Source organism: Lichenostomus cassidix, chromosome 20 (genome assembly GCF_008360975.1).
Source record: "Lichenostomus cassidix isolate B80296 chromosome 20, HeHo_3.0, whole genome shotgun sequence".
Lineage (NCBI taxonomy): Eukaryota > Metazoa > Chordata > Aves > Passeriformes > Meliphagidae > Lichenostomus > Lichenostomus cassidix.
Genome location: NC_139500.1, coordinates 6,597,412 through 6,619,608, shown reverse-complemented (window position 1 = coordinate 6,619,608; position 22,197 = coordinate 6,597,412). Strand labels below are relative to the sequence as shown.

At 46.9% G+C, this 22,197-nt stretch overlaps 2 protein-coding genes across 2 annotated transcripts; one reads left to right on the top strand and one right to left on the bottom strand.

Annotated features, from left to right (window-relative positions):
* Positions 1-5,028: 5,028 nt before the first annotated feature.
* DNAJC5 (DnaJ heat shock protein family (Hsp40) member C5) lies at positions 5,029-16,411 on the top strand. Its single transcript, XM_085079291.1, has 4 exons — positions 5,029-5,189; positions 7,419-7,632; positions 8,683-8,854; positions 9,569-16,411. The coding sequence occupies exons 1-4, from the start codon at positions 5,083-5,085 to the stop codon at positions 9,670-9,672; spliced, it is 597 nt and encodes a 198-aa protein (XP_084935417.1). The 5' UTR covers positions 5,029-5,082; the 3' UTR covers positions 9,673-16,411.
* A 1,234-nt stretch (positions 16,412-17,645) lies between these two features.
* LOC146428645 (uncharacterized) lies at positions 17,646-21,707 on the bottom strand. Its single transcript, XM_085079188.1, has 4 exons — positions 21,025-21,707; positions 20,304-20,417; positions 18,682-19,487; positions 17,646-18,250 (listed from the first exon to the last, which is right to left on the bottom strand). Exon 4 carries the CDS (start codon positions 18,224-18,226, stop codon positions 17,834-17,836), a length of 393 nt encoding a protein of 130 aa, XP_084935314.1. The 5' UTR covers positions 18,227-18,250; positions 18,682-19,487; positions 20,304-20,417; positions 21,025-21,707; the 3' UTR covers positions 17,646-17,833.
* Positions 21,708-22,197: the final 490 nt, after the last annotated feature.

Here is a 22,197-nt window from a genome sequence, read left to right as displayed (position 1 = left end):
TGCTGCTCCAGTGCCTGAGCTTGGGGTCTGCTGTGTTAGCTAAGCTGCTTTGCAGTCTCTCCCTAACAGCACAGCAGATTACCAAGACTTGAAAAACATGTTTCTCGTGTTCTCAATACAGATATTCACAAAGGCATACAGTGAAAAAGTCCAAAGTCTTAAACAGATAATGGTTATTAGAGTTTCTATGCAACTGGACAGGTGTGTGTCTTTCATGTGATAAAAGGTTGGGGAAAAGAGACTGAAATTATGGGTAAAACTATAGAGGGCTTGAATCTCTGCTTTTAAATATTTGTTATTTATTTTGACAGATAATCAATTCTAAAGACAAATATTTATATTGTGGGGACTTACTGTGGTACAAATATTTATAAAACACTTGTGTGTTTTTACTGTCCAGTAATGTGATGATAATTTTTCAATGAACTCTCAACTTCCGTATTGGTGAACAACTAATTTGCTTTTGTTTTGTCTTTAGGAGATTCCGTTTTAGAAGTGTGTGAAGGCTGTTATCACTTACCTTAGAATACTTTTAACTGGACACCAGGTAAGTTCTGGATTTTTTAATTTCTTGTAGCATCTCATATAAATGCAAAGTATTGCTGAGGAAACAAATTTCAAAGTTTCCTATAAAAATCTTAGTACCTCAGGAAGCCAAGCCTAAAACACCTCATATTTTTCATGGTAACACAATCTTGTGTATGCTTCTCTCCTCTCCCCTTTAAAAATGTTTTTTGGTTTTTTTTCCCTCCCTTGAAAAATACCAGATTGTGAGAATAACTCTATGTGACTCTGAGGCATATGGACAGGATGTGGAGGCCAGTGGTGTTTTTTCCTTTCTGTGACAAATCAATATTTACTGAAGTGCTTTCAGGCTCAGTGTTTTTATTTAGACTTTTACTAATAAATACTGGTTGAGATAGAATAATTCAGTTTTAGATTAACACCTGTTAATTTTCTGCACTGGAAATCTTTGAAAAACTGGAATCTTAGCTTTAACCAGCATTATATTTTACTACTTAGCAGCAATGCTTTGTGGAATCCAAATCTTTCCTAAAACTCAAGTGCTTCCTAAAGTTGTATAATGAAGTATCCACTAGACATTATTTTTGTAAGAGCTGGCAAAACATCATTTCCAAACTGGACTCTTTAATCATCATTTAATATGCTATTACAGCTGTAATTGTAGAGGGCTTGACAGCATTGCTGGTAGTTTTTGTTACAGACACATGCAGGGTTGGGCTGAGCTGGGACAGCAGCAATCTCCTCCTGTCCAGCACTCCCAACACTTTTCTGAGTCTGTCTGAGTCATTCCTTGTGGTTCTTATTTTCCCTTTCAGGGATTTCTCTATCTCTGTGGTACTGGTGATATTTTGGAAGGCTGGGAGGCTGTTGTGTGCTGGTTTTAACCAAACTCCTTTGCAAACAGACTATCCATTAAGGTTAATGACCTCCCATTATCCTGTTTCCAGTGGGTATCATTCACTGTGTCGGGGGAGATGGATTTTCTCCTTTACAGTGGGATTTCACTTTCTGGAACAGCTGTTTACAACCAGATTCCCCACACTGTGGATAGGCAGCTCACTGTAATGCTGTGAACAGCACCAGTGTACAGGTCTGTGTGTTGGCACATGCATTCAGAGAGTGATTTTATTACTTTACTTTATTTTTAGGAACTTAAACTGATGAGTATACAGGCATTGAGAAAATTAGAATTCTGGTGAAGATTGTGCACCAGTGTCCTGCTGTAGTTGTATCTTCAAAGTTAACATGGTTTGGTTTTCTGTGCCCCTTCTGATTTTGATCAGTGGGGCTGAACAGCCTCAACTCCTTCCTGAAGCAGTCTTTCCTCCAGTGAGGAAATTCCAGGAACAGCTGTGCCTGTGGGATACTGGTGGAGATGGGAAAGTGATATTTGAGGTGATGTGGTACTTTATGGTTTCCAGAAGTTTGTTCTTGAACAAATACTCAATGCTTCAGCCCTGGAGTGAGATGAGAGGAACTGCTGTTAGTCTGCTTCCAGAAGCTAATGACACTGACATATTGTGGGTATTTGTCCATGGAATTAGCCCTCCATCCCTTTATTGCAAGGTACTTCTTCCTAGGTCCAACATTTGCAGTTCAGTGTTGTCCCAAGCGCCTACTGTCTGTGTGAGCAGTGTCAGCACCTCCACCCTCTGTCCTGCCACACAGCTCAGCGTGTTTTCTTGGAAAAACTGACCCCCCTCACTGCCAACTTCCACTGAGATTCTTTACAGCATCTTGCAGCAGATCAGATAGAGTTTAATTCCTCCTTCCCTGCTTCTAGCCATCAGATCTGCTGTCACCCTTTTCGGTGCAGACATTCTTTGGGATGTTCTGTGAGTATTTAATTCCCTAAACTGGCAGAGAATTATTGATTTTTTTTTTCTTGGCTGTAATAACACTTTGCCATTTTAATGAGTTAAATACAACTTCCAAAAGGGTCAGCAGACCTGGCAGAGACTGAGTTATCACCAGTTTCATGAAACTTGATGTGATTCTTTTGGAAAACTGAAAAGAAAATTAGTGTTTCTAAGGTTGAATTTTCCGTGGAGGTATTCAGAAAATTAAGGCTGACTTCCATAAATAACCTGTCAGGTTTAATCTGAGTCTTTTCAGCAAGGTACTACCAAGTGTACTTACCTGGTGCTGCTGAAAGCAGTTGCCTGTAGTGGTAGAGCTGACTAAGGCAGGATATTGTGGTAAACAAATGGTTAAACACTGTGCTGGTTAATCCAGGAGATTACCTTTCTCCAGAGCCGTCCCAGAGAAACCTCTTCAGGGCATCCTGCTTGGTTAGAAAAAGGAGCAGATGGCTTGTTGCTGCTGAACACAACAGTTTTTAAAAACACAGGGCAGCTTTCAGGATTGTGAATTAGAGCCACGTGTGAAAACAGCAGGATAAACAATATCCGGGTTTAGGAAAAGTCGGAACTTGAATAACTTGCACCTTTATTGTCTGTTTCGTATTTAAAAAGTCAAAGGTTGCATTCCTAGTAATAATACTCCTCTGTTTCCTTAAGTAAAAAGCTTCCCAGATGAATTCCCATCACTGCCTTGTCCCTCACTCTTCTGCCAAAGCCAATGTGTCCATTTCATACCAGTTTGGAGAAATAAATGCTAACATCCCATTACACCGAGCTGTGGATCCCCAGCACTGTTTGCATGGAAGTAATTAAGGATTCATCAGTGTGGAATTATATCCATGTGCCTGCACACTGATAGATACTGCCTGGGTCAAACTGAATTCATTTTTATTAAACAAATTGGCCCTAATTTAACAGTGGAGATTTTGTTAAGCTGAACATGGTGTATGGCTGTGATCTGCAGCATCTGTCACAAGGGCATGTTGGATTGATGCTACAGGAAGCTTGTAATGCTTAAATAGAGCTGCAGCTTTTAGCAAAAATGTCCATAATGCCCTGGGAGCTCCCATTTGAAGCAGTATCTTCTTTGGAAGGGCTAAATCAACATGTAAAATTCCAGTCAGGATGCTTTTCTTCCCCCCCCTCCTGACTTGTCAGGTTCCTGTCCAAGAGCAGTAGCGCCAGACACTCCTTGGCTGGGAGCTGCTGGCAGGGACTGGTGTGGTGGATTTGCAGGGAGGTTCCTGGGAGGGTGGGAGGAAGTGATGATGGTCACAGAGCAGGAGGAGCTGAGCAGGGAGCCCTGGAAGCAGTGGGAGCAGGCTGGTGTGATTAGGTAGATTACCAGAGACACGTCAGGATCATCAGTCTTTGACCTCAGCTCCGGGGCAGAGGGGGCTGGGAGGCTGCCTTTGGGAAAGGCTGTCCCAGAGGGTTGTGTCTGCTGTGTTCCTGGGTGTGGGGTTTCTTTCCTGAAATATGGTTTTCCTTTCACTCAATCAGATTATGCCCAAATAAGTGAGTTGTTTGTGTTGTGTCTTGCAGCACTCAGTAATTTTCCTCCTGTACAGAAAGCTTTTGGTACTGAACAGTACCCTTGAAAAGATTTTCTCTCCCTACCCACACATTCACCTTCCAGATTTGGGGTGTGGTTTGAATTTTTAGCCAGAGAGTTAGAGTTTAGACCTTTTATTATTAATAGTTATAATTCATAGCTTCCTATAGGAAACTTTGAATTAAACTGGACAGAATTGCCAAAGGCTTCTTGAAGTAGATTAGATAACAGTTTGGTTTAGCTAGTGTATTCCAGTTAAAACACCTGGACCTGGTGCCCAGTGTTAAATGAACGTGAAGTCAGAGGGGCCAAATGTGGAGAGAATCAAGAGCAGGGTCTGAGCTGAACAAGTCAGCGGTGATGTGTCCATCCACATCCTTGTCACTTGGTCCCCCTTGTGTGGGTGTGGTGGTTCCCATGTGTTGGTAGAGCTGTGGGGTGAGAGGTCACAGCTCCACCCAGGCAGTGCAGGGGGTGAGGGCTGAGGGCACTGCTTGCAGCCAGCCTTGTGAAAGCTGAAGTTATTAACTTTGTTATATGAGACATAGGGTTAAATTGGAAAAGTCTGGTGCTTTAAATATCTTTTTCAAAGGCTGCATAATCTGGTGTGGGTTAATTGTAATGGCATAATCCAAAAATAGCCAATAGTCTTTTCTTGGATGCTCATCCTGGCTGCAGTTCTGCAGCTAAAGAACAGCAAAGCTGATCTCCTCAGGATGGTAGAGGACATAACCAGATCTGATCCTGGCATGGCACACAGGGGACACCTCTGGGGTCTGTCACATTTGGATGTGGAGCAGGAGGTTAATCCATGTTCAAGTAACGTGATTTTAACTTGAATGCATGGTAAATGTTGAATCCACAGCTTTAAATTGGCTTGTGTTGTGCTAACAATGTAATAGTTGTTTTATGTAATGTAATAGTTGTTTTCACAGATAATTCACTGAGTTCTGTAACTTTTTACCTTCCACATATGTAAAGAAACTTTTCAAAGCACATTTTATAAAAGCTGAATCTTTTCACGCGAACTCTGCTTTTAAGGACAATTTGCTTAAGAAGGTCTGTTTTTTCCTTTGTTTAAGCATTTCTTAATCTTTATTTTTTTGGCAGGGGCCAGTTCTCTCCTCAGGTTAGCTCAAGATGGCAGACCAGAGGCAACGCTCGCTCTCTACCTCTGGGGAGTCATTATACCATGTGCTGGGGCTGGACAAAAATGCCACTTCAGATGATATCAAAAAGTCTTACAGGTAAAGCTTCAAGTTTTATGCCTGTCCCAGTAGCACAAATTACTTTAATTTAGTATTCAACAAATGGTCTGTTTATGTAGGGGCCTGAGCTGGTTTATTTAGACCTTTTGCAAGAAAAGTATGTAGGAAAAAGAGGTGAAAACATGGTTTGTTCTTGCGAAATGTTGTGTGAAAACATGCCTAGGCTTTTAAATTTTTCCATCTTATATCTAGTAAGTTAAATTCTCAAATGCACAGTATGGTTCTTGTCTAAATTTGAGCAGAATTTTAAGACTGTGATCAGAGATGAACTCTTCCAGTTATGTAGCCTTGTGTTTGTCTTAGGGGGACCACAGACGTGCAGAACTGCCCTGCTATCCATCATTTCCACTTCTGGCACAGGGAGATAGAGGTTAAAGATACAAATAAAGATGAAAACAGAGTAACAATGATTACTTTTTCCTAGAATTCCATTCAAAGTTTCTTATTCCTTGTGGAGTTACTAGTTTAAAAGAGGATTTTTTTCTTTATCTCTTTCTTTAGGAGTTGGACACATGAAATGGCTTGATATTAACCAAATAAAAACTACAAAAAATGAGTCCTGTAACATCTTCCTTTCCATATTTCCCATAAATCTGCTTAAATGCAGCTGCTGCTGTGACCAGTGGCAATGTGTTTGGGTTACACTAGGGGTCAGCATCTGCTTTCCATGAGGATGCTCACTGTCAAAATTGTTTAGCTTTAGTCTTTAACTTTTACCAAAACTTTTCCCCTTCCAAAGGTACATTTTTAATACTGATGGCAACTACGTGGTGAAGTCTAGGAATAAACCAGGTCCACAGATTCTCAAAAATTAGCTTTGTCTTTCTAAAAGCTGTAAGTGGAAGTTTGAATCATTTATCTTCAAGCAACTGGAAAATAATTTTACCTTCCTGGGGGAAAGACTATGAGTTTTTCCTTTGGAGGAACAACCCCACTAGATCCTGAAGTGAAATGTAGCTGCTTCACAGTTACCTGAACCTCTACCTCTTCTTGTTTCCTCTGCTGCTCCTTTATCATGTTCAGTCTGAACATCATTGCTGGCCTGGGGGCTGTAGGGTTTGTGTACATACAGGAAATGGGAAATAAAAATATTTAATTATTGCAGCCTGACTAAGCCCTTTCCAGGTTTATAAAACTTCCCTGTGATTATTTCAGCCCTCACTGAGGCTGGGACACAAGTGGCAGCTGTGGATATGATTTACTGGAGCAGCATTGTGCACAGTGAAGTGTCCCAAGGGCACACTCAGGCTGGCTTTTAAATGCTGTGAGATACTTGCAGGCACATCCAAGTGCTTGCACACATCTTTGTTTTACGTTTGTCTAAACATTTCCCCACTGCAAGGCTGGCATGTAATTGTCTGCAGGCTCCTCCTGTCTTTCTCATATACGTGACTTTGTGGTCATTTTCTGTGGGAGGACATGTACCTTTTGTGGTGGAAGAGAACTGCCAGTATATGGTTTCGTGTCATTTTTCTACTTGGGAGCACGTATTTTCTGTTCATAAGGAAGTGTTTAGCCAGTTATTTCTACTGATGTCTGTAAATAGCCTGGGCCATGTGAGAACCAGCACATTTATCAGTGATTAATCTGAGTTTTTGTTAGTTGTGAGAGATCTGGCCTGATTAGGGAAGGTACATTGTGATTTCCTGATGTCTCGAAACTCAGAAGCGTTTTCTATTCTAGCAAAGCTTGAACTGCAAAGTACTTTCTTCCTGCACAGGAATTGGTGAATTAACCACAAGTGATCGTCTGTTCTATTTTTGTGTTCAGACACTGCAGAAGAAGCAGTTCAGACACTCTTCCAGCAGCTGTGGCAACTTGCTTTTATTTACCCCTTGGTGCTATACCTTAGACTTGTGGTCTATCTTTGCTGTAGCAGGAGCAGAACTTACTGGTGGAAATTGCTGGAGCTGAGGATAAAAAAACCAAACCTATTTTTATTCAATGTCTTTTTCTTATTTTTTCTGTTGGATTTCTGAGGGTCAAATCCAACAGTCTGAAGTCAGTCCTGTGAACTAAGACAGACACTGCTGTAGCCTTTTATTATCATCTAAGGAAGAATCATCAGGAAAGTTGAATCACAGATGAAGGAAAACAGCTGGAACTTGAAAGTCTCCCTTGAGCGGCAGGCTACGGAATTAGAAAAAAAAATAAATCAAAAAACAGGAACCCAAATCCCAGTTTTTATTCTCTTTTTTCTTTCTGCAGGAAACTGGCATTGAAATATCATCCTGATAAAAACCCTGATAATCCAGAGGCAGCAGAAAAATTTAAAGAGATCAATAATGCCCACGCAATATTGACCGATGCCACAAAGCGGAACATTTACGATAAGTATGGGTCTCTGGGGCTCTATGTAGCCGAGCAGTTTGGTGAAGAAAATGTGAACACATACTTCGTGCTGTCCAGCTGGTGGGCAAAGGTAAATAAAAGGGCAGAGAAGCTATTCTGGATTGGTATTGGAAACTCTTAGAGAGCTCCATTTTATAACTGTGCTTTTACCTTTGGAAATTGCTGTATTTCTGACACCTGGTAAATTAACTTTCTCTTACTGTGTTGTGATCTTGAGTTCAGAAGTATTTTTCTAGGAATTTCCAGTGATACAGATCTGATAAGCAAGACCTGGGTTACTAACTGAAGCTTGGACTCTTCTAGAGGATTTAGAAGAGATGAGGATTTAGGGGGTATTCTCTAGTAATATCTGCTGAATAATGTTGCAAAATGAGTACTGACTGTGAACTTGGACTCACATAAGAGAAAGTCTCCTTACATTTCATTGTACAGGTCCATTTTTCTACCCTTTACCAGCAGTGCCTCCATCTCTTGATTCCCTTAAGAAAGACAATAATTATATCACCATGCTGGTTTGCTATCTGTAAAATTATTTTCTTCAAACAACTGCACAGTGACCTATAGGAAGACTTTAATTTAGCTCGTTATCACTGTGATAAGCACCTGACAGACCTGGCTCGCTTGGAGCTGCCTTGCTCACATTCTGGGAGCATCAGTCCTCAGCCATGCCCACAGCCTTGGGCTGCTCCAAGTCCCTGCCATAGGTACATCATGACCTGTGCATCAGCTAGTACAGCTCAGTCTTTTCCAGGGTTATTTGTGCAAGTTACAGCCTGTCCTGAGCTGTTGTACCTCTGGATTTTAGTACAGATGTGCTTGTTAGACCTGTACCTTCTTCCAGATGCAGCAAAATAGTCCACTTAACTTAAATTGTAGGAATTATCCAAGCAAACCAGGCTGGCAATATTCACCTCAGTGTAAAATGTGGAGAACCACAGCCACTCTTGCACATAATTTTAGGTATTTCTTGGTGATGTAGTACAAAGCTGTAACTACTGAATTCTGTCTCTGCACTGCCATGGTTTTGCTCTCTGGTTCCTTATCCAAGTCTCACAAACTCTGTGGTCACAAGACAATAGATACAGATTATGACTGTTTCTGTGTTTTCTGTCCTCTGCAGGCCTTGTTTGTGTTCTGTGGGCTCATCACAGGCTGCTACTGCTGCTGCTGTCTGTGCTGCTGCTGTAATTGTTGCTGTGGGAAGTGTAAACCGAAACCTCCCGAAGGCGAAGAGCAGGAATTCTACGTCTCTCCAGAGGACTTGGAGGCACAGTTGCAGTCAGATGAAAGGGGTAGGTGAAAACACCACAAGCTCTCTAGGATGAGCATCAGTCCCTGCTCTAGTGCTCAGTGAGCTGACTGAGGAGAGATCAGGTTCTGGGGTGTGGATGATGAGCAGGGAATGTTTGTGCCACAAGAGTTACATGGGTGATGCTGACACCAGAGATAGAGTTGCTAACCACTCCCAGAGGGTCTTCATGGAGCCTTGTGGGATCAGCTTCAGAGCAGCCAGTGACCATCATTAGGTTCCTTCCACATCCTAGGTTAACAAATGGACCAGCCAAGTGGGATTGCAGAAAGTAGCTTCTTTGACTCTTGGGGGTGTCAAGGCAGCGTTAACTACATCAGGTGGAAAGGAATTGGCACTGCTACACTTGTAGCTCTAACACTGTTCATGAAGCTATTTCTGTAGGATTAAACCAGTCATTTAAAATATTGTGGAGCCTTGTGTGTGCTCTGATGACATTTTCAATGGGGAATGCTGAATGGTGGGTGAGGATAAGCTGCTCTTACAAGAAGAAGGAAAAATAAACATTCCACATGTAGAGTTGAGGTGAATGCTGTTGTGTGCACACTGAAAATCAGGGAATTAATATCATAACACTCCTAGAGGAGTGTAAAATGGTGTTATCAGAGTGTTGTAGGAGATGTGACTTGTGCTTACCAAAACATACAGTGCTGTGTTTGTTCCTTGGTGTGCTAAGCCTTTTGTCTTCACTTTTCAGAGGCCTCAGACGCACCTATTGTGATACAGCCAGCATCAGCCACAGAGACAACCCAGCTCACAGCTGACTCTCACCCCAGCTACCACACTGATGGATTTAATTAAGTTAAGGAAACACTGTCATTAGAATGGATAAAAAAAATACATGGCCAACTCAACACTAGAATCATGAACATTAGAAGTAGAGAACGGGGAGGGGGAATAATTCTGCCACAGTAAGAAGGCAGCTTTCCAACCTGCCGAATATATTTTGTAATCCCTTCAGCCTTTTGTCACCTTTCAGTGTCGTATCTTGATGATACGTGAAGTGCTGTAGCATGCAGTATTTAAAGCAGTTTAGCTACGGTCTTATTTGTTTCCTTTCTTTTATTTTTTCTCCTGTTTTGGTTTTTTTTTTATAGCATGTATGGAGTTATGTTAAATGTCTGTGGTGTAATGTATTGAGTTGTCACAATATCAGTGCGATGGAGACATTCTGCATTTTAAGCAGCAGTATTGGCCTAAAAATGAGATTTAAAAAGTGTCACAGAAGCCACTGTTCTTCTGTACAGCTGAGCTGTTGAAGACCTTTAGAAGTTGAGGATTTTTATTTGAGTGTAACAAGCCAATTCTTTCATTCCTCCTTCTATTCCTGTGTTATTATCTAAGCAAGTTTACAAAGCCAAGAACCAAAAAATGCTAGTCCTGCAGAGCTGGAGTTCTCTCTAATGCTGGTTTTCAGCTTAAATAAATCTACCTTGAAAAATAAAAAGGGAGAGTTGCCAATCTTTGAACAGTAAATTGAACAGCTCATTGTGTATGAGGCGATCTCCAGTGACAATGGAACCAAAATCAACTGGGAATGGGCTCCTGTGGTGGTGGCAGTGGGATTTTAACTCCAAGCACAATTCTGTTTTGATTTGAGTTTAGTTGTTTTCCTGTAATGCTAAAGACCAAATAGTGCAGCTTTGTTTCTGAATGCATGAGAATCTTAAAGTGAAACTGGTTAACTGGCTCTCACTGAGCAAATGAGTAAAATGCAGACGGTAGGCAACAGCAGAAATGTTTTTAAAAATTGGTTTAAAAAAATTTGTTCTAATTATTTGAGATTTTAATAGGCAAATGGGTTATTACATGTCTTTTTTTTAAGCTTTTGTAATACACTAACCCTTAAATTTTCTCATGAACATATTTGTGGAGTACTTAAATGGATTTTTAAGAACAAACAACCTTTATTTGTGTTTATATTGTATAATTTGCACATTGTCTTGCATTTAGATTTGTTTACACCAGTGTTTCTCTTTTCCTCAGAACAACTATGTGGGAACCACTGAAAGGTTTCCTGTACTATTTTGAAACCAAATCAAGTCTGAATTCTGTTCTAGAAACTGTGGTTTATTGAGGTTTAACTGTTAAAAAGGCATTTTATGCAGCTGCTGAATTGCTGGTGTATTTTAGTTGTCAACAGTCCTGCTTTAGGTGATACAGAGTCAGAGTCTAGAACAGCTCCAGAGAGCCCACACTTGGCACTTTCAGCGGGTAATTACAGCCTCGTTAATTTTCATCATTACGGTTGTATATCACAATGACTCTACTGTCCCTCATACCCTTATCTCCCTGATTTGTTTTTCCCCTCTTTCTGTGGAGGGGCTGTTGGCACCTTCCCCCCATGTCAGCTGCTCCCTTACCAGCTCCAGGTGGTATTTTGGAGTAAAGATCTGCGGGTCTGCCCAAAAACCACCAGGAAAGGGCAGGGACTCAGAGAGCCATTCTGAATATATTTTGCCGCTGTCTTTGCATGAGAACAAGGATGGAGCACGTGAAATCTGCCATGAAACTGTGTTAAATGTGCTGGGTAGGAGAACATGTTCTCCCCACGGTCTCAGTGCTCAGTGAGGAGTGTTTGCACACCCAGGCTTTGCTGTGGCTGTTGCTACAAACACATATTTGCCTGCATGGGAGCTTGCTGCAGATCAGCATGATTTTAGTACCACATCCAGCCCCCAGAATTCCCCCAAAAACCTGTTACTTTTAATTAATGGCTAAATTTAAGCAGCTCATTCCTTAAGTAATTTCTTCTTTGCCCATAAGTCCTTACAGACCTGAAATGGGGTGGTTTACTGCAAGATACTTTTAACTTTTCCTGACTTGGATTGTCCTGACTTGAGGACATTTGCGTATGATTTGGCTTGAGGTCCTTATTTAGTTAATGTCTTTCTTTGACCCTTTGGAACAAAAAGCCATTTTTAGGCTTAAACCCAATATCACTTTGTCCCTGTAGATTTTGCCTGAAGCCTGTTCTTGGTGGAGAGTTGTACTCTGGAATATGCTTGGACATGTGCAAGCTTTGTCCTCTCCACACTCACTGGTTAAAATCACCCCTATCTGTGCAAATTGTGTTCTTGGTAAAAAAAAAAAGGTGTTGAGGTTTTTTGGCTTTGTAAATAAGCATGGTTGATTGGATGGAGTCAATGAGGAATCCCATATTCCCTGGGATCTGTTCCATTCCCTGTCCCTGTGTTAATCTTGGACAATTTCCTCTAGGTGCTAAATATACCTTGCTGATGTTCTTGGGCTAAGCAAAACCAGCACAGTGGGTAACATAGCTGGGTTGTTGGGTGTTGCTCTGCTGCAGGGCAGCTTTGCCCCCAGTGCTGGGGATTGGATGTCACTGTTAGTTTGGAACAATACTCTTGTTTCTTAACCTCTCTGAGCTGTTTCCACAGAAGTAGAGAAGCTGGTTGGAAGTTGTGGCTCCAGGGAGGCATGTTACATACCTGGAGTCACTCTGCAGGCTCCTGACAAGGGAACTGAAATGTGGGCAGCATGTGAGGACCAGAGGCAGAACAGTTATCTGTGGGGAACAATGACATCCACGATAAGTTTGCAGTTCTAGTTCTTTGCTTAGCAAGGGATGAGTTTGGAGAGAGACTGCTTTCCTGTTGATTCTGTCTGTGGGAGGTGTGTGAACAGGAAATTAGTCTGTTACGTGCCAGAGTGATGTTAGATGCTCCAAGGGAAGCTGTTCCGAGATCTCAGTTACAGGGAATGATGGGAAAACATAATTCTAGATGAATATTCATGTTTTTTGAAGCTGTTTCAAGTTTGCCCATGTTACTATCTAATCTCTGAGTTTCGTATTGTTGTGTAGTAGTCAAGTTCTTCTTGAACTATGTAAGGAAGCAATTTAAACATTCCTTCTTTAAAGCCAAAACCGTGTCATTGGCACATAAGTAGGTTAATGTCCACTTCTCCCCTCTTGGAGGGAAGGTACAAGAGTACCCTGGGCTCTTACACGAATTGCACTTCATTATGGCCAAGTAGAATCCTAGGAAATGCAAAGTTCTATTGGGAATAATGGTTTAATATCTGGCAGAGAAGCTCAGACAGGAGTTCTGAGCTTGGGCGGGGGGAGCTGCAGCATCCCAGCACTGTGGCCTGACCTGGCTTAATGCAGAATGTTTCCCTCCAAAATCAAACCTGAGCACTGTCCATCTCTGTCCAGCGTGTTGCCAGAATTAAAACTTGAGCTTGGATTTTATTTATTTATTTGTTTCTTTAAAGTTGTATCATTTGTACAAGTTGCCTGAGTCCTCCCTTCCAGTTGTTTGGCCATCCAGCTCCTCCAGTTTCTCCAGCACCAATTTCCTTAGCACTTGTTGCTCCATTGGGGTGAATCCCATCTGGAGGGTTGGTGTTCAAGATACAGATTTATCCCTGTGTTGCATGGGGAGCCATTCCTAGCTTAGGTGAGGAGGGAAAGCTGCTGCTGAGAGTGCTCAGGTGCCAGCTGTCCCTCCTGGCCCACGGAGCTGCTGGAAAAGGAGGTGCTGGATCTGTCCTGCTCATCCTGCATGGGATGGGAACATCCTAAACACACTGTACTGAAGGGGCATTGCTCCCCTTAAATGCCAGTCTCATTTTGTTAGTGATTTTTGTAGGAAATTCTTAAATATTTATCTGTATATAAATTTATGTAAGACCTCGGTGGCGTCCCATAGGGTGTCGGTTTTTGCTGGTCCCATGCAGTGACGTTTTAGAGCCATGTTCCCTTTTTAGTCTTCTTTTTAGATTTGTAATCTTTTTAAACTGCTTTAGATATTAGCACTCCTAGTGTTCTTAAAGTGGGATGTTCTTGGAGGTTTGGAGGGGCAGAACTGAGGAGGAGGGCTTGAGCACGGCACAGAAACACCCAGTCCTGCAGCAGGGCTGCGGTCAGGGGAGTGCAGCTCTCCAAACCCTTCCTGTCAGCCTGTAAACACCTCACATGGGTGTAACCAGGGCAGGATCCTGACAGAAAAACTATTCCTGTCCCATCTGTGAGGCGGTTTTGTAGTGTGGGGGGACACCAGTGCACTCTGGGGGGGCTGTTCCAGAGCGTTTGTACCACGCACGCTCCTTCTCTCAACTACTTCGTGCCCTTCCTCTGGTGCCCTTCGATCTTTTTGCCAGTTCTGGATAATTTAGGAAATTTATGCTGCAGGTTTTTTGTACCCAGTGCACCTGTATCTTGGCATCATGTTTAACAGGTCACTCTGGCAGGGTGGTCAGGGCAGTTTGCAGCCCCCACTTCGTGTCAGTAATCCCGAATGGTGTTTAAAAGCATTAATCTCAGAGCACTGAGCCGTAACCCCCCAGTTATAGTTTATAGTGTCAGGTCGGTATAAACTTCACATGCTTCAGCATCTGGTGCTGCTTCTTTGTATTCTAGTGGAAATCATCTAGTTTGTAGTGTCTCATTGCACCAACAGCTGCTTAAAATCTCTCGAAAGAATCGTAGCCAGTAGCTCACCAGGTGGCAGGAAATTTGTCAGTGTTCAGCTCCTGCAAGATCCATGGTCCCCTCCACAAGCTGCCTTTGGAGGCTTACTGGGACTGTCTGGGACTCAGCAAGACTGCAATTCCCGTGTTCTTCCAAGAAGACACTTCCTTTACAAGGAGAAGCCACAGGAGGGAAGCTGGCTGTCTGATGTTTGCACAAGCCAAATGCCAGAAATCTGGAAGACGAACTTTCATTATGCCAATGTCACATGCACAGTTCATTTTGGTGTTAAAAGGATAGATGCTGGGAATTTCTGGTGGTTATATATATATATATGTATGTATATGTATATGTATAGAGGAAGCTCTTATATAAACTGGCTGTTCATTCCTGAGTGCCGTTGTCTTCTCTGCTCCCTCTCCCAGCCCTGTGGGTGTGTTCTTGCAGTCTGTGAGCGGTTGCTTGTCAAACCATTCCAAAATTTAACAATCTACTTGAATTCCATGAGCTGCCCCTTGTCCCAGCTTCTCTAGCTGGAACTGGACTCTGCCTGCTCCAGCTTTCCTTATGAGGAGAGAAGGGAGACCTGGCAGAGGGCACAGCTCTGGAGTGAGTGGAATTTGTGCAGCTGGCACGTGGGGTGTTTAGATGTGGTCAATGTGCTCATCACTGAAGCTGTGATAGAACACATAGATTTGGGTTTTTTCCCTAGTTTTCACCACATTGGACTCCCCGGAGCGGGGCTGGGTGAGCTCACAGAGCAAGGTCCACCTCGTGCTGAGGGTGTGGGCTGCAGCATCACGTGTGTGTATGTATGTATATATGCACATATGTATATATTTATACAACAGGTGTGCACCTTGGGTTTTTCTTTGGTGGTAAAAACATGAGATTTGGCTCCAAGTAGTGCTCTGAACTCAGCCAGACAGGGGGAAGGTATGAGTTTTGTGTGGCCACAATTGTGCTTCTTTGCTCTCAGCTGCAGGAAAACCCAAACCCAACCTGTGGGGTCAAGGGACTATGTGAGGACATGGTGAAGGAGCCTGTTGTATAAATAAATGGGTCCTAGGAGTGGGAGAAGCACCTTCTGCTCCCCACACCCTGCTCAGGGAGCTCCCACATGAGCAGTTTGCACAGCTGGGTGCCACCCCTCCACCTGCAGGACTTGGAGTTACTGAAATCCCTATACCTGAAGCTGGCAGTGATCCATGTGAAGGCACAACGGTTGTGGCCAATGAACATGTGAGTCCCACCATGTCCCCTCTGGCCATGCTGGATAGTCACCACCGCCCTTCTCCTCCTCAGGCTGTTCCTTCCAGGGGCTGTTCCTGGCATGCAGCGCACTGGGGGTTCCTGCTTCATGGCAGAAATGGGGGAACGTTGGGGAGATTTTTACTGCTGACACCTCTGAAGTTGTGACCATCACGGTCAATGACCTTCAAGTTTGCCAATTCCAAACACTGTTTCCTTGCTGGATGCTGAGCCGATTGCTGTCATTCCTTCCTCCCTCTCATCCCGCTGTTGCCTGCCTTGCTGGCGCAGCACGTGGATGGGTTGGTTGGTGTCACTGCTGACATCCCAGGCGGTTTATCTTCATTTTGCATGTGAGCAAGGCCCTGAACTGTGTAATTCGTCATGGGGTTTGGTTTCCTGGCCTCTTTATGGAGCCAGAGGGAGCTGAGGACGCCGGGAGAGATGCGTCTGCATTTGCACTGCACTTCAACTCGGGCGGGGTGGGGGATAGGGGGAGCCCATCTTTAAAATGAAAAAAATAGTAAAAAAACCCCAACCCAAACCCACCACAATCGAAGTATAAATGCATCTGAGAAGCAATTATAATATAGACATATATCTATTTTGTTATGTTACTAAAGGACCATACTTTGAGTTGTCTGTAAGTAGACGTGGCTGTCTGAACTTCGTGGATTGTAACACTCGATACTACTGAGCTCCTGTACATACCCGCAGCGACGGCAGAAGGAATTATTTTCTGTTTTAGCATGGTAATTTGTGTCTTGTATGTCCGAATATAAACTAAAATAAAGATTGCTAAGTTATCGGAAACCACTGTTGTAAAATAAATGTTTTCAATGCAGAAACGCCCATCAGATTTTTCTTTATTTGCACGCTGGGACTCAGCACAAGAGGGAGGGGATGTGGGACACGGTGGGGCTGGCTGGGAAGTCGGAGGTGGGAGAGGTCACCCATCCCTGGGATGGGCACTGGGTGCAGGAACTGTAGTTGTTCCCCTCTTCCCCTCCTGAGATTGTTCATTTTGGAAAGGTGAGTTCCACATTTGATGGAGGTGAGCACAAAATTGTGTTTCAGCTTGGGGTTGTTAGGTCGGACAGAGCTTTGAGCAACCTGGTCTAAAGGGAGGTGTCCCTGCCTGTGGCCCGTGTTGCCCTGGCAACACCGAAAGCTTCTGGAGCAGAGCAGCCTCTTGGGAGAGGCAGGGGTGGGGTGCAGGGTTGGGCTGGATTGGGTTCACAAAGCTGACACCAACCTGCTCAACTTGGGCACATGCTCCTCACCTGCACTCCTGTCTTGGTACAGTCTGGTCTTTACCATGATTTCTGTCCCAACCCCATAAGTGTCTGCTCCCTCCCTGTCCCCTCTCTGATGTCCCCAGGGAGCCAGAGATCCTGTCCATCCCTGTGCCCACCCTAGTCAATCACCCACGGTTGGGATGGCTCGGCTGGCCTGTGGGAGGGATGTTGATCCCTTCCCTGGTTTGCAGATTGCAGGGCGCTGGGACAATTTTCCTCTTTCCACCACGACTGTCAGTGCCTGGGAGCCTTCCCAAACCCTGTTCAGCCCCGTCAAGCCTGGCAGTGGACTGTGCACAGCTTGGAGTGGGAATGGCTGCTCTGAGCATGAAGCTCTGATTGCCAGAGGGGGATTGAGCTGATGGGGTCTCCATGCCCCAGAGAGGACACAGCTTGGGGAGGGAGGGGGCCAGGACCCTCTAGGGGGTTGCAATGCTCTTGCAGCCAGTGTTTTACATAGATGCTTATCTTCCTCCAAGAACTGCCAAGCTCAGGTGTCACTAAACCTTGTCCCAAATCCCCAGCTGTGACACAAAAAGGTGCAGACTTGCTGCAAAGTTGGGAAGCAGCAGCTTTCAGAGCCGTTAGGAGGGATATTGGAGAAGCCCTGGTTGGGTCTCAGGGTGCAGAATCCAGCCAGGGAGACATTACCTGCAACACTCAGAGCTCTTTATGCTGATGGTTTTCATCTAAAGAAGCATCTGGCATTGCTCTGGTGTTTTTGGGGCGACCTGGTTTGGGGTCCACAGGTTTATGAGAGTGTGGAAGCATAAGAGCACAGCAGCAGGGCAGGTACGAGCGTGACTTTAATGCACAACAGTGACACGCGGGACGCAGTGACAGGAACACTGCCAGGCAAGGTGGGGACTCCCTGGGCACAGCTGCAGCCCCCGGCATCCCCCCCGTTCTCCGCTCTGCCGTGGTGTCTTGTTACGGGGTCGGTCTCCTTCATTCCCCCGCCTGCAGCGACCCTCCCTCATTTTCCTATACTCTGCAGCAAGAGCTTATTGCTGAGCGCCTTCTGAGCCAGTCTCTCCTCCCGGGACATTTCCAGGAACTCGCGCAGGAGGTGGAAGGTGAGATCCAACGAGTTGGGTTTGCCGTCTCGCCTCTTGCCGGTTTGCAGCGCCCGCGGGGCTCGGGGGGCCGGGGTGGGCTCTGCCCCGTGGAACTGGCACAGTCTTTGGGGCAGGGGATCGGTGGCGGGGACCGGGGGTCGCGGGGCTCCCATCCAGGGCTCCCAGGTGAGTTGGGGGGCCAGGCTCAGCCTGCGGGACGGACCCCGGGGCCACTGCAGGGGGGAGCAGGTCTCCGAGGGCAGGAAGAGCAGGACGAGGACGGAGGCAGCTGAAATCATCCTGACCCGCATGGCAGCCACTCCGGGGCCAGAAGCCTGCAAGAACAGCACCCCCCACCCCCGACCCCCACATCCCCCGCTGCGGTCAGGGGTCACTGGAGGGGCTTCACCCCGTTGGGGATCCCCGCCCCAGGGATGAGATTCTCTGGGGATGAACCCCCCGGGACAGGATCCCCACCCCGCCTATGGGAATCCCACCCCCCAGTCCCTGGGACAGGACCCTTCTGGGGGCAGCACCCCCCGCGGGCTTGCACCCCCCACCCGGGGACGGGACACCCCTGCTCCCGGCATGGGATACCCTGGGACGGGACCCTCCAGGACCTGGGACCCCCCGCGAGGGGACACCCCTCCACCCCGGGATACCCTTCTCTCCGCGGGACCAGGCACCCCGGGCTCGGGATCCCCCTCCTCGTGCCGGGGCTCCCGGGGGGCGGCGGTGGCTGTCGCTGTCCCCATGCGGGTCTCACCGCTCTCCGGCTCTCCGCTCGCCGCTCTCCTCCCGCAGGACGCGCCGCTCCGCGCCGCCCGCGCCCCGCGCTATATAGGGGCGGTGGGAGCCACGTGATGGGAGCGGGGCCGGGATCTGTCCGCGGTGCTGAACGGGGGGACAGCCGGGGGGACACGGGGGGACGCGGCGGGGAGGGGGCGGACAGGGTGGGGAACACGCGGGGGTGCGCAGGGGCGCGTGGGGGTGAAAGTGTGGGGGGACAGGGCGGTGTGTGGGGTGGGGGAAGGAGAGTCTGGGAGCGGGACACAGGGATTGACGGGTATGTGGGTCCGGGGGATAGGGGGGTGAGGGGGCTGAGTGTTTTGGGGGCCGTGGGGGTGTGGGAGATGTGCAGGGGTGTGTTTGCAAGCGGGCAGAAATATTTTGAGCGGTGTTCCTGTGTGTGTCGGGGTGTGAGGGGAGCTGGAGCGATGGGAGGGGTGGGAGGTGTGTGAGTTCATGCGTGAGCACCACGGACCCTCCGTGTGTTAGGGGGTGACTGGGGGTGCAGCAGGACCAGCCAGCCAAGCCCCACACTCCCACACAGCATCAAGAGCTGTTTCCTGGCACTTGGGCCCTGGACACCCCCATGGAGCCCTTCATCCTCTCGGGGCCAGTGTGCCCATGGCAGAGGAGCACACAGGGGCACACTGGGGCACTCTGGGGCTCGGCCCTGAGCTCTGCAGCGTTTCATGCCGCAGGGAAAGTTTTCCCGACGGCTCCTTCGGCAGTTGTTTGATGAAGGCAGCCCCTGCTGCTTCCCGGCTCCACCCGGCGATGCCTCTCCTGCCATCACACAGATGAAAACTTCACTGCAGAAGCAAAATGCTTTTCCAGAGCACAGTTTTCCCCCTTTGACACAGCACAAAGGCATGGTCTTCTCCCAGCCTGATCCTAGCACAGACACACACCCAGGGATGCATCCAGGGATCCAGGTGAACCATGTGAGGGATTAATTTGCCTTTCTCTCCCTCCCTGCTGGAGCCTCCACTGCCCGACCCTCAGACTTCAACGAACACTTCCTTCACCTTGCGGAGGTACTGCTGTCTCTAAAATTATAATTCCCTTCTGAGAAACAAACTTTTCAAGAGAAGGGGAAAAAACAAGCCACTCCACATTAGGCAGAACTTGGATGAATGGCAAGAACCTCTCCCCATCCTCCTCCATGGCAGGAGCTACATGAAAAACAAAGGCTCTGCAGAGTTCTGAGGGTCACTGGAAACGGCTCAAGAGGTCTGTGGGGGTGGCAAGCAGGGGAGGCCCCAAGCCTCCCCAGCTGCAGAATAATTCCCAGCAGCAGCAGACAAGCACTGGCTGGGCAGAAAGGGGGAGCAGCTGCCTCCCGCTGGCTTTGTGAGCCTTTTAAGTCCTTTTCTTCAGTGAATCATTGAGATCCACTCTCATTTCCAGCGCTCCACCTGAGCCTGCTTCTCTCCCTGTCCCCTATGCCTGACCCCGTGCTGTTCCCTACCACGATACCGGTGCTGAGCCTGGCCCTGCTGCACTGCCAGGAGCACTGCCTGCAGCTCCCAGGGCAGACCCAAGCCCACTGGGGGCTGAGGGCAAATGAGACCCCAAAATCCTGTAAAGAGATGAACCTACCTCTGCCAGTGCCTGGAGCCAAGCATGGCGAATGGAGCTGCCTCCCCTGTGCTGCCTGGCTGCTCATGGGGGCTCCCAGTATGGTTATAAATCTTCTTGAGGTCATGTCAGGACCTGGTGGGTCCAGGGGGTCCAGCTGAGTGATTTTGGCTGCTCCTCTGCATGTGTGGCTGGGCTGTCCCTAAAAAATTCTTTCTGCTGCCCCTGTTGGAGCTGCTCTCAGGGGGGCCACGGAGACCTGCAGCAATAGGGGCTGATGCCCAGAGCACCACTCAGGGGCCTTTGGGGCCACCTTGTCTCAGAAGAGTGAGCCAGTGGCTCTGGGCAGAGTTTGCTGTTCCTGCACTGCCACCAGCATGGCTGAGAGCAGGCGCAGAGAGAGGCAGCTCAGTTCACCCCTTGTCCCCGTGGCCTGCACTCTGACTGGTAACACTTTAGACCATTTATCTTTAGGATTAGTAATTTAATTGTGGGAAAGACAGTGATTCCGACAAGTTCGTCTTGTGTTTGTACTTTATTTAGGAAGCTCAACTTGAAAAATTAAAAATACCCTTTTTTTCCCTGCTCCCTTCATAAATTACTGACACATCCAGCACTGATGGGCCCTGTGCACTGCCTGGGGATTCATTATCGTCACTTTCAGGGCTGTCACTCTCTCTTTCCCTAATCAGGAATGTGAGAAGCGACGTGTTAACGATGCTTTCAGGGATGCCAAACTCACCCCTGGGCTGTGCTCACTGGCGCACAGAGGCAGGATCCGGGTGCGAGTCGGAGAGGTTCCTAATTAGGTGCTTTTGATACTCGGAGCCTCCTGTCACATGAGCAGCGATTCGCACGCGGCAGCTGCTGCATCACCAACTGCGGCAACTTCGGCCAAACTTCCAGCAGCTTCTCCTGAGGAACACGTGGGATTTGCTGGCCTCTTTCGTCCCTTTGCTCCTTGGGGACTGACACCCACTTTGGTCCTTGCCCATCCTCACGAACAGCAGTGTCAGGGTGCAAAGCTCTGGTGTCCCCCTGCTCCCCGCTGTGCTGCTCCGTGTGCCAGCAGAGGTGGCAGCCATGGGGCTGCTGGGGGCTGGTGCTGCCCGTCCCGCTCTGGAGAAGGCATCTCATGGGCTGACGAACCTGAGATTGACCCTGATGTTTCACCATTCTCAGGTTAGACAGTCCTCGAGGTGCCCCTCACTGGGGCAGCTGCCGAACCCCCTGCCATGTGCCTTGTGCCTCACACTGTGTGCTTGCCCAGACCTCCCAGCCTCTGAAGAATTTGGAGGAGATAGCAAAGAAGCAGTCCCTTGGCTCTGTTTTTATGGTGGGGTTATCTGTGGGGCCCACCCAAGCCTCCTCACATTGCCCTGCATGCTCCCAGGGAATCATGGAATCACAGACAATCTGGGTTGGAAAAGCCCTCTAAGAACACCAAGTCCAGCCATTCCCCCAGCATGGCCAAACCCACCACTAAACCATATCCCCAAGTACCACATCCACTCTTCTTTTAAATCCCCCCAGGGATGGTGACCCCACCACTGTCCTGTGCAGCCTGTTCCAGTGCTGGACAACTCTTTTGGTGAAGAAATTTTCCCTGATATCCAACCTAAACCTTCCCAGGTGCAATTTGAGGCTGTTTTCTCTCCTCTTGTCATTTGTTACCTGCAAGAAGAGACCAACCCCAACCTCCTTTCAGGGAGTTGTAAGAAACAATGAATGTTAAAAGCTTATCAATCAGAACAAGTGAAATTAGTAAGAAATTAAAGGGAAGGGTTTTCTTTTCCTTGTTAGGCACTGATGAGCTCCATGCAAGAAATGAGCGAGCCTGGAAAGCCGTCAGCAAAAATAGCACTGAGAAAGGAATCCATTATCTGTTTTCAGCTCCTTTCTGGATTTCTTACTT